The following is a 15,882-nucleotide window of genomic DNA, read 5'->3' as shown; positions in this document are numbered from 1 at the left end:
CCTGTCTAAATGTCATTTACAAGGCATAGTTCTTTGTGCTTTGTACAAAAGCCATTGAAGTCAAATAAAATTCTCCTCTTGCTTTGACAGACTTTTGATCAAGCCCACAATGCACACCCAAGAGAATGATACAGTCAAAAGGAGATAAATCAATCACAACCATACAGCTTAAATATTTATTTTTGCTTTGATGGGTCCGGATTGCAGGAGGTTTCTTGCAGCCTTGAAAGATGTGTTTTTTTTTCCTGAATGACAGGGCATGATTTGAAAGAGCTCATTCATACCTTGGGAGGTAATAGAAACTTTCCCAGGAGGCGTGCTATAGCTGGATTCAGAGGACAGCCACATGAGACTGTATATAAACAGGTACCTTTCTCAGTTTGATCCAGTGAGGACTGCACAATGTAAAATCAGAGCCCCCACCCCCAATATCCTTTCCCAAACCAAAAGCATTAGTGCAGCTATTGTCAAATATGTCAAATACGTCAAATCCCAATAAGCCAAAGTGCAGTAGGGCCTATTTTGAAGGAATCCCTTGGTCATGGGGAAGCGCAGAGCCTGAGGTCAATACTGAGTGCTAGCAGGTTAACTTCTGTCTTGTGAGCAGGTTGTTACATAAAGGCTATGTCCCCTTCTTTCCCTTCTTCCATACTTCCATCTTTCTGTCCTTCTTGACCTCCCATCCTTCCATCCTCAATCCTTCTTTCTGTCTTTATTTCTCTCTCTCTTGTGTTTCTCTTCTTGTCTTTCTGTCTGTCTGTCTGTCTGTCTGTCTTTTCTTGTTTTCTGGTAAGATGTAGCCTAAATTTACTCCTTCCCTGTGGTTTGGCTTCTTTTCCAGAGACATTAACACTAGCAAAGAGAAAGCTCTTCTCCAGCCTTCTCACACATTTGCAAATGGGACAGTTCCTCACTTGACATCCTCTGTGATAGACTTCTCTGTAGCTTCAACAGAAAAATAAATAAATAAATAAATAAAAATTCTTCACTTTCCCTAATGTTTGGGCTACAAGATGGAGCAATAACTCATTTGAATCACGAGCCATTTAACTTTCCCCAGATGGATCAACATCTACAAAGAAGGTTTTAGATGAATTCTTCACAAAGGATTTGCCTGTAAAAAACAACCCACACAAGACAAACATTTGGCGCATGGGTACATAAGTTCACGCATGTGACTTGTGTCTAGATTTCAAGCAGTAAATAAACCCTGATTCACAGCCTGCATGACATCAGCTGTTGTCAGGAATGCAGCAGTGCTTTCCCCTATGTTCTGGGTTGTTTCTTCGCTACTCTTATGAAGCTACCAACTGCAAACAGTCATCATTTCAATAGAATAGAATCACAGAATCAGTAAGATTGGAAAAGACCTCCAAGATCATCTGGTCCAACCATCCTCCTACTACCAATGTCACCACTAAATCATGTCCCTAAGCACCACATCCAACCTTTCCTTAAACACACCCTGGGACAGTGACACCACCACTTCCCTGGGTAACCCGTTCCAATGCCTGACTGCTCTTCTGAGAAGAAATGTCTCCTTATTTCCAACCTAACCTCCTCTGGTGCAACTTGAGGCCATTCCCTCTAGTCCTATCTCTAGTTATCTGCAAGAAGAGGCCGACCCCCAGCTCCCCACAACTTCCTTTCAGGTAATTGTAGAGAGCAATAAGTTCTCCCCTGAGCCTCTTCTTCTCCAGACTAAACAACCCCAGATCACTCAGCTGCTCCTCACAGGACTTGTGTTCCAGGCCCTTCACCAGCTTCGTAGCCCTTCTCTGGACATGCTCCAGGGCCTCGATGTCCTTCTTGTACTGAGGGGCCCAAAGGTGAACACAGTACCTGAGATGCGGCCTCACCAGAGCCAAGTACAGGGGGACAATCACTTCCAGGTGCACTATTCCTGATACAAGCCAGGATGCCGTTGGCCTTCTTGGCCACCTGGGCACATTGCTGGCTCATGTTCAGGCAAGCATCAACCAACCTCCCCAGATCCTTTTCCTCTGCACAGCTTTCCAGCCTCTCTGCCCCAAGCCTGTAGTGCTGCATAGGGTTGTTGTGGCCAAAGTGCAGGACCCGGCACCTAGCCATGTTGAACCTCATCCCATTGGCCTCTGCCCATCAACCCATCCTGTCCAGGTCCCTCTGCAGAGCCTTCCTACCCTCCAGCAGATCCCCCCAGCTTGATGTCGTCTGCAAATTTATTGAGGGTGTACTCAATTCCCTCATCCAAATCAACAATAAAGATATTAAAGAGGATGGGCCCCAACACCGACTCCTGGGGAACACCAGTGGTGACTGGTCGCAAGCTGTATTTAACTCCATTCACCACCACTCTCTGGAATACCTATCCATGACAATCTCAGATGACCAAAGAGAAAGGAAAATAGTTAATACCACCTGTTATTTGGAAAAGGAGACTCAGTTGACCTCAGTCACTCTTAAACAATAAGCTTAAAGGTGAATTTCCCGCCACACCATCCCATTCCTCATAGCTCTTAGTTCATCCTCTGAATTGCCTCAGCTCTGGTGTGTTCAGTTATAAAAATAGCATAACTGATGAATAACTTACCTGGGAAAACTGAGCAAAACTGGGATCAGCAAAAAGAGGCACATGTCCTAGCAGCTCATGGCAAATATCACTGCAGGAAAACATGACATCTGAATAACTTTACGCAAAGTCCAGTCCTAGAGTCCACATATAGTCAGGAGTGCAGTGCATGCACTCCTATCAGCAAATAATGCTCAGGACTTATGGGCAAACATTTTTGCTCTAACTTGACTCTTGTGAGGTCAAGGTTTGCACTCTCAAGGCTTTTTAGTGGTTTTATCCTCACAGATGCCTCAGAGGAGGGATGGTGTATCACTTGTTTTCCTTTTGGAAGAAAACTGTCCTTTCAACTATTCACTTCCCCAGCTCATGAAAGACCAGGAAGATATCACCCCACCAAAGGAAACGTGATTTTCAATCTCAAGGGCAGGAAATAGCTCTAAATGTAGCTCAAGCAACTAAGACAACTCATTGTAGTGTCAACATGCACCTCAGGAGCTCAACCCCAGCCCCTGTTCAGGCCCAGAGCCTCATACTAAGAGATGGGGACTCATTCTTCCTTAGGTGGGACTCCTTTCATTACAAGTTGAAGTTGGCAGCTGAACAGATGTGTTTGGGGAAGAGCTCAGCTAGGGACTGCTAGAGTTTTCAAAGACCCAGAAGCAGTTTAGTGAGACAGAAAGGCAAGAGGGATGAGATGCTCCCAGGAAAGCAAGGTCTGTGGAAGACTTCTATAGGGCAGATACTTGAAGAGTAGATATTCAAGGAGATGCATGCCCAGGAGAACAGCCCAGTCAACAAGAATTAAACTGGAGATTTGAGAGGCAAGGGACTCAGAGGGAAAGATGTAAGCCACGCTGTGAAAAATGTCATTCACTGGACCCTTCAGGAGACAGCGCAAGACTTGCAGGCACTGCATAACAGCAGAGGCTGTGGTAAGGCTTTCCACTCTGCAGTCAGTCCCTGTTTGCCTGGGCATTTTGTGAGGAGATGAGAGCGAGGCAGATTTCAGTATGGCTTTGTGCAGTGTGGGAACAGAGTGAAGAAATGCAAGCAGAAAAAACAGAAGGAGTGGAAAAATGAAGGGGAAAGGGAGGCTGTGGGAAGAAGTAGAAAGAAAAGAAATATTATGGAAGGGGAGGAAGAATTGCAATAATATAAAGCAGAGGAAGAAGGTAACTTTTTTTTTTTTTTTTTAATAGCAAGTGGAAAAGGACATGAACAGACAGAAATATTACAATATAAAACTGAAAAAGAGAAGGGGTCCCTGATCTGGGCTTCCTCTATCTTGCTGCCAGAAGCTTTCTTGCAACATGTTGAGTCATTCCTGCACTAGATTTCACACCACTGCTTTGGGTGTTAATAGCTAAGTTAAATGCTTTTGTATGCTGCTCTCCTGCCTCCCAGCCACCACACAAGCATGTCTTCAGTTAGTAGAACTGCCTGATCAATCCCAGAAGAACTTGCAGAAGAAGATACAGCTTACTAAAAAGACTAGAAATCTTCCAAAAATGTTTTCAGAAGAGAGCAGTCGCTTGGCTGCTTTCCATTAACTGTTCCCAGGAGTGCTCTGGAGTCCCACATGGTTATTATCAGTTGGCCTGACCCTATTGCTAGTCTGCTATGACTTTATGTACTTTCCGTGCCAAAGTACTTACGGCTCTGGTGTGTACATAGGTTTGGACGCATGGCGAATATACTGTGTAGAGTGAAATACTCGGAATGCCAACCCAGCCAAGAAATCCCGAGAGGAGAGCAAGCCTGCAACAGGACGCAGGCGAAATCCAGTGCAGGCTGAAGAGACAGAAAGATGGCATGTTACAAGCACCCAGTGTACTTGATTTATCCTTATCTGGACTCCTCACAGTAGAAAAAAGTTGTTAATTGTTTTCTTTGCCCTCACTATATTAAATAGAGTTTAGTTGTGAAAGAGCAGGGAATTTTCTACCCATGTGTACCACCATCATAGTATCTGAACATCAATACCAATGTACTTCTGAAAGATTTCGAGAGGGACCTGAGGCACAGGCTAAAGAATGTGCCCAAGTGCTTGCAGGAAGCCTACAATTGAGCAGATACTGCTTGTCCGTCTGTGAAAACACCACCCCAACTGACAGAAGAGGCATGTTTATATATATATATATATATATGTTATTCTTTTTTCATGTGCTTCAAACTTACTCTGCAAGAATTTTGAAATATCTTCAAGCTGGGGAATGTTATCCTCCCGGTAGCCACAGTACTTCTCTAGCAGTGGGAACACATGGTTATGTTCATAACAAGCATGAGTTGGATAGAGACTCTTCAGCTCCCTGAAGACGGTGCCCCATGTTTTCTTTTCTTCTTCTGTGTAGGTGACTCGAGGAATAGGTTGGCCACTGAAAACATATATGGATATTCTCCATAGGAGTGTCAGAGAAAGTGTCCTATGCCACCAGCATCATACTCAGGAGCTCTACACGGGCTGGTCAGGAGCTGCTGGTGCAGGAAGGGAGATGCCTTTTCTCTGACATGGAGGTGCAAAAGGACTTGCTCCAAGGCACTGACTGAGAAGAACTCTACTGACCTCAGGTGAGATACTGGCCTTTAGCCAACCCCTTGCATTACTGTGATACAAATAAATTAGTGCTTATTTGTCTTATCAAGACATTCTTCTAAAAATATTCTCTGGCTGATGGTTTCAATTTCTTTCAATTTCTAACCATGGAACAGCTGTTGTATTTCTTGCTCTAATGCACACCATATTAATTGTCTTTGTTACAACAGGGAAACCACCAGCTCCAGAAAAGTCTGTTTCATGGCAGTCAGAGAAATTCTGAGCTGTGCTTTATGCTACAACAGATGCAGACTTCGGCCAGTTTGACTCTTTTTTTTTTTTTTAATTGTAATGAGTAATTTTGTGTCTAATCCCACCCCCAGGCCTCCATGTACTTAGCTCATGTTGAAGCTAGCACGAATTAGACAATCCCAAGCAATGTGTTTTGGCCTCCTGTGAATAGTCAATTTCTTAGTTATAATAGGGCCATAGGTGAATCCAACAGCTTTGAAAAATCAAAGGGTTTTAAGTAACTTAATAGGGTTAACATCACTGCTGGAATAGTGCCGGAGCTTTCCAAGCCCCAGAGATCCATTGTTAAACTATCGATGACACCCTACCATCTCCCACCCCCTCATTTTCCCCTTGAGCCTCAGGGCAGCTCCTCTGGAGTACCATAATTTTCTGCATCTCTGTATCAGTCCTTCTTTGATTTGTGGAGCTTTAAACATCACATTGAATTACGAGGATTGCTTGGGGATTTTTTTTCCTGTAACACTCCTAAGTAATCCTCAGCCACCTTCCAGGGCTACAGGAGAAAATTATTGGCTTAAGACTTTTCAAATTTCAATTAAAAAATTGCAAGAATGAACAGGGCCAGAAGCTAAGGAAGGCAGAAGGAAGAGGCAAGCTAAAGGCAAAGAAGAGACAACTCAGGGAAATGAGGCATTCAACAAAAATGACAGGTAAATGTACTGAGAAAGAAGGCAAAAGAGCAAAGGCAGAGAGGAGCAAAGAAGGCAGAGAGACACAAACAGGAGGACAAAAGAAGTGCAAAAGGGTGGGGGGGCACAGAAGAAGATTAAATTGATAAGGAGCAGTATGAAAAAACCGACCACAGACCTACCTCACCTTTGTAGCTGACTTCACAAGCTAAGCATTTTGCTTTTTCAGATACTTCCCACAATGCCTCATAGTTTTGGTTGTTCCTCTCTTCCTGCCCAGTTCTCTGTGCCCCTGACCCTCCCATGCAAGAGGCACTCCCTTGGCCTCTGCTCTCCTGCTGCAGACCCTGTAAGTCATCTGCCATGTGTAGCACGCAGGGCAAGAACGTTACCCATTTGGTTCTCCCTGAATCAGCATCCAAAGTCACTAAATACATGTACTTTCTTTCCACAAGACCCAGAAGCCCAAATGTGGGCTTTCACGCTCTGTTCATTACTCTGTTACTGAAAGACCTTATTGAAAAGTCCAAGAACTTCACAGAGGTCCAAGCCTGTGTAGCCTTCAATGTGTTTGAGGATCTGGATAACAGACGAAATATTAAGTAGTTGTATCTTGGAATATAATGGTTTCATCTTCCTAAACTGGTTTGCTGGTTTCAGGTTGAATACTGGGGGGGGTGGGGGGGGAGGGGGGGGAGGTGGGGGTTGGAAGATGTGGGTATTATCTTATTTTTGTTTTATTTCTATAGGATTTAAGGAAAGCCTACAAACTAGAGACCAGAATTTGCTATCTGTTAAGCAGGAAAGGTAAATCTTCTATGGGATACGTATAAGTGGAAACTAGATCCATTCATATTTGGCCACAAAGCCTTATCCAATTTTTCCGGCAACAAAATGGGCTTCTGACTTTTTTCACCTGACTTTTTTCACTTTACATCAATCACACCAATTTTGTCTCATTTTATGAGCATTATGAGCTTTTTGGCTCAGAGACTATCTTTTCATCACAGTCCTGTGCAAAGTGGATCCCTAAATGTACAACATATGTTACCTTATCCTTTGCAATCACAATTTTTACCAGTCTCAGCAAGAATCAGGCCCAGTATTACTGATGTAAATGTGCGAGCGGCTCTGGGAGCAGAATTTTATCTCCTCCAGATTTGATCACTGAAAGCAATCAAGCAAGCCTGTTCTAAATGAATTTATCATCTCTATTCATTTATTTTTCTTGGGAAATGAGAGCCCAAATTGCTGATTGCAGCTGGGTCAGACATGATAAAAGTAGAGTATCAGGCACTGGATTAGCATCAGAACCATAAGTTATTCATTATTTTAATAGTGTATGCAGCTCCTGCTTTAATGTAAATGATAGGCACTCCTCCCCCAGTCCCGGTTTAATGGGGAGGATACCAGAAGCAGCTTTATTCAATGCTCAGGTCTTTGTAGTAGCAACTGAGTCTGCTGCTCAATTAGACAACAAAGCCAGAGGAAGAGGGGTGTTGCGGGGAAAGAGGGGAGGCGATGTTCTCATCTGAACGTGTGCCTACAACAATTTGCTTTTGTTTTACTGCTATTTGGGGATAAATACATGAACTGGAAGATTTAAACACATGCCAGAGAAAAGCCAGCAGCAGGAGGATGCTTGTGGAAAAACAGGGATTGCCAGCAGGACGAGAGCCCCAGGAGAGGGCAGGAGATATAGGCTAGCTTTCTGCCCACACACTGAGCACTCACTGTCTGTAGTTGTAGGCGATATCTGCAAACTCCTTCCTCCGGGCCCGGTACACAGGATCTTTGAACCCCTAAAGAGAAACAGTGACAGTCAGTCCCTGTGTAAGTGCAGGTGGTGAACAGCCTTCCTCCTGCTGAACACCCTCAGGCATGGCTGGCCCAAGGGAGCAGCAAGCTGCCTGGGGAGCGACATAAGTGTAGGAGGAGGTGTGGGAAGCTGCCTCCATCCTGCCTGGCTCCAGTACACCCCACTTGCAAAGGGCACTGCTCCTTCCCTGTCTGCGGGGCAGCTGTTCAGCTGCAGCCTCCCAGCCATTCTCACCCTCAAGCCCTTTTGTTTTGTCATTTCTACTTGCTACGAAAAAGGGAAACATTCTCCTTTACAACACAGGCAGGGTGCTACCGCAAGAGCAATGCACCACATAAACAGCCCTCAGATAAAGATGCCCTTCTGTTTTGTCATGAAACTTGTTGCAGTTGTCAGCACAGCTTGGCTGGTCTAGAGAAGCAGAGCTAAACCATATTAGAAACACACTCATCAGCTCAGGCAGACCTTTTAGGCATTTTTTCAGCACGAACCATGTTTCAAGGTGCTTGTTTTCAAAATGTTAGAAGAATGGTAAGCACCTAGCTAACCAAAAAGCCCTATTTGTGCTACAAAATCAATCATTTGAAGGGGATTAATTACTATAGGGAATGTGTAATAGACCTTGTGGTTGTCAGTTTGACCTTTGCAGCTAATTACCTGTATTACCAGAGATAAGAAATATAATCTGTAAATCTTCTCCTGGAATAACCATTCTTCTGTCCCAATTTGCCATTTATTCAATACTCAGGGCTAGGAGTGTCTTCACCACCTAAAGTAGAAAAATGTCCTTCCCAGATAGAAGACACTTCTGCAAGGCAAATAGCAACAACTCCGTGGGCACTGCTTCAGTTCATGAATGCACCTCAGAGGTGCATGGCACAACAGGACTGATTGGCCCTGAAACACAGCCAGGTACAGGAGATAGCTAAAGCACAGTGCAGATCAAATAGTGCTAGGCAAACAAAGGCAGCCAATAGCCTAAAAAAATGCACTGTCCCAGATTAACCTGGTATTTGTGGTTAAATCCCAACACAAGCTCTTTTAATTTCTTTCTGCACCCTATGTGCTGTCTTGCCTATTTACCCCAGCAGTTGGGCTTCTTTTTAAGGTAACCTGAATAAAACTGCTCACAAAATAATTCTAGGAACTGAAGCAGAGATGCTTCATTCCTTTTAATATCTGTATTTTTGTTTCTTTCTTTTTTTTTTTTCTCAAATACAGTCTTGGTCTATTCCCACATGACACGCAAGGGGGCCATTGACTCAGTGTCTCTCCTTTCATTCTGCCTTTCTATGACTGCACTGAATATCATGAATCATTGTACATGATACATAACACATCTTGAATTAAGCAATAGGTAGTGAATGACTAATCACCTCATCTCAATTAAACTAATAGCAGCAATTTTTGTTGCACTGCATGTAATTTATTTATAATCATCCTATCTCAATTAAACTAATAGCAGCAATTTCTGTTGCTCTGCGTGGAACTCGGTGTGTTTTGACAAATGAAAATAAGTTGTTGTTTGCTTGGAGAAGGAGTAGAAGCAGCAAGTATTCTTGTATTTGGAAGAGCTGAAAAATCACTGATGTAAATTTTTTTTTATCAGCTACGCCAGTGAACAAAACTATCTGACACTACCATTTAAACCACAAACTTTTTGAAATGGGGACTTTTCCTTTTGTTATTTGTCACCATACAAAAATCACGACAGATTTAACAACCACATAACAATGCACTAAGCTCAATCAAATATGTGACCAACCATGAAAAAGCACTCTTCCCATCTCCAGAATATGATATGCTGCTTCTGAAGTTTTTGTTGCCAGTGATTCACAAACTGAGTCTGAAGTCACCATATCAGAGCCATGTGGGAAAACCAGAAGTGCTCCTGTGGTGGCCTTTTGCTCTGATGATGTCTGTGACTATTCAGGTCTACTAGTATTTGTTTAAACTAAAGCAACTTTTGGTCTGCTCGACTTCATAGCAGGGATTGGGCTGATTCTAACCCTAGAAATGTACCTTTCTTGTCAAAAAGCCTGAGACTTAGTCTGCTATATTTGTCTTAAATAAGAGCAAATGTAAATGAGGGAAAAAAAAATCAATCCCCAAATAAAAAACATGTTAAAAACACAAAGCTCTGTTTCTTACAGGATGGTCAGCATCCAGTTCTGCTCCATAGCTTAGAATCTGATTGGCAAATCTGTCCAGCTCCTGGATACTTCTTGGGAACCATGGTACTGCAAAACAGAAAAGAAATAGAGACTGGTATGCTTCTTTGTTACTTGGTTTGGGACCTCCTTTTGGTCTTCCCATTTCTTCATCATAAATATAAATATGTAGGGGTCTAAATTCTGACAGCATTGGCCTTTCCTTGTAGTAGGAGGCAAGAGCAAACCCTGCAAATTGTCTTGAATTTGTGGCTGTTTTGTACTGTTGGAATAATACAGAGCATCAGGAATGTCTAGCCCTTGGCGCAGAGCTGGTTTGTAATGTTTATGATTTTCTGTTTATTATTCTGGTTTCTTGACTTACCCAAACAGTATTTTTTTCCAGATTATCCTTGCTTTCACAGTAGCTAGAATCAGCCATTTCAAAGGAACAGCAAGAAATCCCACAATAAGATGGATACAAGACTATTTGACACCCTGAAAATCTTTTTCTAAGACTTACTTGGTGGCCTCACTTAGGCTAAGATGATGAAATAAAATGATAAATGTCAGCCTGATAACTCAGACTAGCATTGTATTACTGCATTTAAAACTTGATTATTTCATTTGATGTTAACTAATTCCTGCACACAAACTTAATTTGTCCTTACCTTCTACAGGACACCTAGGATTTTATAGCTCCCCGTCATCTCCTCCATCTATCATCCTTCATCCTGGTTGACACCTTGCCTGCGTATTTCTAGCACAGAAACCACAGCCTGTTCTTGAGCATTCCCATCACTTTTCTACGTAGTGTTTCCAGTTCTACCATACTTTTTCTGAGGAACAGGGACAATAGGCCTGATTAAAGTTGCACCCCATGCTCAGGCTCTGTAATCATGTTCCATGTGCTCTCTACACCACATACAAGTCAGCTCCATGGACCATGAGGCTAATATCACCCAAAGCTCTGTTGCTTTAAGCCCAAGATCTCTCAGAAGTCTATAAATAAAATGTTGGCAGTTCATTTAGTGACTTTCTTGCATGAACAGGGGTCACTTGCTCAGACAGAGCTAGCAAAACAGTTCAATGTTCTGTGTGACTCTCTTCAGCTGGGAGCGCTGCCACTCAGCCATACCTCCCCGTTTTGTCCCGGGTGAACCTGATCCCCAGGAAAAGCTTCCCTCTGAGGATGGAGCCTCTGAGCAGTCTGCCAGCAGCTGCTACATGAGCTCCCCACAGTGCCTCGCTGACATGGCTCATCCTGGACCCCAACAGACCACCTAGGGGATAAGAGGATAACTCTGCCTCCTGGACTATTCAGCCTTGCTCTTTCTGCTGCACTTCACGGAGGGCACTTGTGGTTCTGCGTTTCTGTGAAGCACCTGCACCGAGGGGCTGGAGCGGCACGAGGAGCTCCTTGGGTGGGCACAGCTCAGCCCCACACAGACGGCTTGCTCCCCTGACCAGCTGTCCCACCTCCAGCCTGGATCCAGCCAGCCTGGCTCTATCCAACGCTTCTGCTGCGAGCCCTAAGTCTCATTTCCAGAAGGCCGGGCAACACAGGCGGCTCTCCTGGCTCCGTAGTCCTTTCCTCTGTGCCTCCCCTTCTTCCTCCCAGCAAAAGTGGGCTTTGGTACCCCCTTTCAAGCTGCACAGCCTTCTGTTTTTCCCTAACAGACGGACCAGCACAAGTCACTAGATGGCAGCAGCAGTCCCAGGAAAATCTTTCTCAAGTGACATGGGTTTATTGCTAGCTCTCTAGTTTCCGCAGAAACGCTCTCTCACCTTGCTGTTAGTAACCTTCCTGCATCTCCAGCCCCTCGAGTTAAAACAGTGGTGAGGGTGATTAGAAAAAGGGGTGTCTGAGTCCTAGAGAGGAGTCAGTAGAGACATACCTCATGAATTATGAACCCACCCAACCCTCCTGCCCCTATTTTCTGTATACACAGCAGGGCACGGAGTTCATCTCCCAGCTCTGGCAGTGGCCTTTACATGAAGGTAGGGAGATCGCTTCACTGCTTTGTGCTTCAGACTCACCACTGTCAGGGAAGCTGACAACCACTATCAGTGAAGCATCCTGATAAATGTTTTGGGCACCGGAAAAAAAGCTGTCTCAGAGCCCACAGCAAAGCACTTGTCAGTGTTCAATCAAGGAACCACTATTCTCAGGGAAGCATCATGATCTGAAGTGTCCAGACAAACCAGTGGAGGCTGAGGCCTGCAGTGGATTTCAGCAATGATAACTGTAGGGATTTGCTGCCCTGGGTCAAAAAGATCTAGATGGGCAGAGATTGAATCATTCCAGCTTCAAGAAGCCATAGAATAGATGTATAAGAATGAATTGTTTTCATTAAACATATATTTTATTCTTAAGCTTCCCAAAGCACTTGGTGCAGAGGTTGTGATAAACTGTGGGACAGACTGATGCCCAGGCTGATGCAGTGTCAGTCTCAGGCATGGAGATGAGTGGCTTGCTTTTCCTCTACATAGGTGTAGCATCTTATCTTTTAGGTGCAGAGCCTGTATAGGTACTGGACCTATTTTCAGCAGATCTCTGCCCACCTCCCAGCCCCCCCCAGACACTTGTGATAGCTCAGGGATTGCTGCTCTGAGCTCTGAGAGCTGTTCTGGGTGAAACGGTGCAAGCTGCAAAAGGATCATGAAGATGTTTTGTGCTATTTGCACCAGCATAGCTGGACTTAAGTCCTGAACATTCTCAGCTCTTGTGGCAACAAGAATCAAAGATGCTGAGCACAGCCCTGGCCCAGCCACCAAGTCCATACAACTCTGGCAACAGGCACCAGGGTGCAAAAGAGCTACTGCGTCCTCTGTGTAGCTGTGGTGTGCCAGGAGGCTGACCCCAGCCCCCACAGCAACTATTGAAAAGATCAAATCAAATTATCCCCTGGCTGAATCTCTCCCATATTTTGTTTGTGACATCCTCCTCCAGCCCCGTTCGCCAGACTCGCTGTCTGTCTGCACGGCCATTAATGAATTGCCAGAGCAAGCTGTTGCAACACTGGGCCTCTGTGAAGGTCCGAGGAGCAAACGTGGGCTGATCAGTAATAAATATTGATTTGTCTGTAACTGAAACGGCAGCATTTATGGGATTGTGCTGGACACCCAAGTGGTGACCAAATTACCATGGGGTCAAATGCTTAGCAGAATGCTAATAAGCCATTTATATGAGGGGCAGCAAAGCAGGGGCAGTGAGGACTTCTGCAGAGCTCCTCCATTTGGACCATTGTGAGGAGGGTCAAAGACAGGTCTATGCAATTTATAGCAGTTCAAGGCCCAGGTTTAGCCCTTTTTTAAACAGTCCCAAATGCTTTGGCCAGCCTCAGGGTTTAGCAAACAAGGACCCTACAGAACGTCAGCCTCCAGTCTGTCTCAGAAATGCAATAAATTGTCTGCATTTGCCTAATGCTGCAACAGAATAATATTTAATTATTTTTATTCATGGGCTCCAAGTGGTCTGCAGATATCTAGCTTGTTTCCAAAAAGAACCATGAAGAGATGCACTGTGTTTTCAGAACAAATCTTTCCATCTCTACAAAAGGCTTTTGGCCCAGTGACTGCTAGACCACCTCAACTTGAGTTCTGAAATTACCTTTGGATTTATGGCATTTTGCTGGCCTGCTCATAGCTAAAATTACACTGTCAATCCAAGCCTCCTATTTGTAACTCTTTGGGCGTGTAAAAGGGAAACCAAATCTACATTTAGCTTTTGAGAGAGTAAAGACTCTAAAAAAAAAAAAAAGTGTTCAGATTAAAAAAGAAGGGGGGAGGGGGAAGTTTTCATTAACACTTTGGCCAAAAAAGAACACACATTTGTTTAATGCTAAGCTGTTCAGAAGGGGAAAGGCCAGTAATTTCCTTTGACTTTCCACAAAACACTGCTCCAAGAATGGCACTGTGTGCTTCCTGTGGGAAACTGATTAAAAGAAGGTTTTTTGTTCAAACCATGAGTGTGAGTTAAGTGAATCCCTAACAAGGAAGGACTGAGAGCATCTTTAGGCAGTGGTGAGAGAATCAGTCAGATGGGACACCAGACTGGCTCCAGGAGGAAACGTTCCCAGCTTTACCTGCTAACCTAGCAGAGCGTGAAGATATCCCCATGAACCATCTGCCCGAGATTTTTCTCCCTGGAGGTGTATTGCTCTCATTCTGTGCTTTGGGAATAATATTTCACAAAAGCATGTCTGTAGATTATAACCAGATTTGCCAGGAGGATACATATGAAAGCCAGGCTGACCTAAAAGGCACCATGAGGCCTATTAATTGTTAATGCCATCACAGATAAAGGACAACACCTTACCACTCTTCCTACAGTTCAGTCTGCTCCCATTTCAGTCTGCCCTTGTAGCTGCCTCAGCCCAGAATTTGCCACCCACAGTTCATCCCCTAAGCAGTGCTTCTTTGACCTTTCGAATATGGCTCTTTGGGGATTTCAGTTTGACTGGACCCTTACTACTCATGAGAGAAGCTGAAATTGAAAGAAAAAAAGAAATACGGAAAGGGCAAGAAGAAATATCAATCTTCCTCTCTTTCCTTGGCAATAAGTTGCTCCCACATTATGCTATTTCTGAGTTATTGGAACTAACAAACAAACACAAGTTATCCTCTCAGACGGAAGGGAATCAAGTCCCTTTCTGCAGCACTGACAGGATAATCTAACTCAAAAAAATGCTTTGATCAACACAGTAACATGCAGTGAAACTTAATCCTACAGCAGACCATGGGAGTTCGGACTTCTGTGAGGTCAGAATTTCAGTCACAAAACCTTCCTGGCTGATATTTAGAGCCGCATCTCTTTCTGACTCTGGCTTCTGTTTATATATAACTTTAACATCTTCTTAACAGTACATAGAAAAACAACATAATGGCAAATCCTGCTAGGCCCTATAGATTTCTCCTGGAAATAAAAAATCCCCAAAGAGAAAACGTCTTTGATTTGACATGATCATAAATCAGCTAATCAACCCTTTGTCCCCGTATCTCATGAATGGAGAGAACTGACTCCAAAGAGTATTTGCCTTCTTCTTTTTCATCTTCAAATGTAATGTCATGGGGAAGACACAAAGGAGATGGTAAAAGGATTACCAGCACTGATCTCACAAAGGTATTAATGTTCTTTCATGTTGTTCCTAGGAAGGAAGAGGAAGATCCAGACCTAAAGTATTTAAAGTCTGAAATCCTATTAAAATCACATCTGTTATCTGAAGAGGCATTTAAGTATGTCTCAGACTGGGTGCTGGGCAGCCACCTCTGTACCAAACAGCCTCAAATTCATCAAAAATTAGGAGTGCGGACAACTCAGAAAATCTTATTTTCCTCCAAAGGCAGGATTACTACTGGTCTCCCCAGGATTTCTTCCAGTAATGAAGAGTTATTCCTGGTCCCACTGAAGTGGGTGGCAGAGCGTCCCGAATTTCTATAGCAGGAGTGAGGAGGATCCCCAAGCACAAGTAGTGGAGAAGCAGACAGTCCATGTTGGACTCACATATAACTGTGCAAAGGAGAGAAGGGGAAGCTGGGGAGGGCCACTGCTGGGGACTTTTCCTCCCCTCCTCTCAACTCAGCCCAGATGTTCATGGGCCCCAAAAGGAAGGTGCTTCAAAGGCCTGCTGACAGAGCTCATGAGACTGAAATTGGAAAGTAAATCCAGGTGTTCAAAGGGGTGTACCAGCCCTAGTGAGCACAGGAGGGTAAGCCCTCCCCCTGCCCCCGAGGATGCATGGGGTTGGACTCTTGTCACCTACACTATACCACAAGGTTTGTGGCATGGTGATTTGTGAGGTCCCAGAGATATTTGTCAAGGGGGGAGGCACTGCAACAGTCAGAGCTTTTGCTGTCACTTTTTTTTTTTTTTTTGTTAT

The 15,882-nt window shown here is 44.1% G+C and overlaps 1 protein-coding gene across 1 annotated transcript in view; it reads right to left on the bottom strand.

Annotated features, from left to right (window-relative positions):
• PAH (phenylalanine hydroxylase) overlaps positions 1 to 15,882 on the bottom strand; it is a 40,522-nt gene that overhangs the window by 9,510 nt on the left and 15,130 nt on the right. The window contains exons 4-8 of the mRNA XM_080558750.1: positions 10,002 to 10,090; positions 7,766 to 7,833; positions 4,733 to 4,929; positions 4,210 to 4,345; positions 2,573 to 2,642 (exon numbers count right to left, since the gene is read on the bottom strand). Of these exons, the coding sequence (XP_080414876.1) occupies positions 2,573 to 2,642; positions 4,210 to 4,345; positions 4,733 to 4,929; positions 7,766 to 7,833; positions 10,002 to 10,090 (560 nt within the window). The remainder of the gene's footprint in view (positions 1 to 2,572; positions 2,643 to 4,209; positions 4,346 to 4,732; positions 4,930 to 7,765; positions 7,834 to 10,001; positions 10,091 to 15,882) is intronic.

The sequence above is a fragment of the Anser brachyrhynchus genome (assembly GCF_964034855.1).
Source record: "Anser brachyrhynchus genome assembly, chromosome: 1".
In the NCBI taxonomy this organism is placed as follows: domain Eukaryota; kingdom Metazoa; phylum Chordata; class Aves; order Anseriformes; family Anatidae; genus Anser; species Anser brachyrhynchus.
This window is presented reverse-complemented; position numbering and strand designations above follow the sequence as displayed.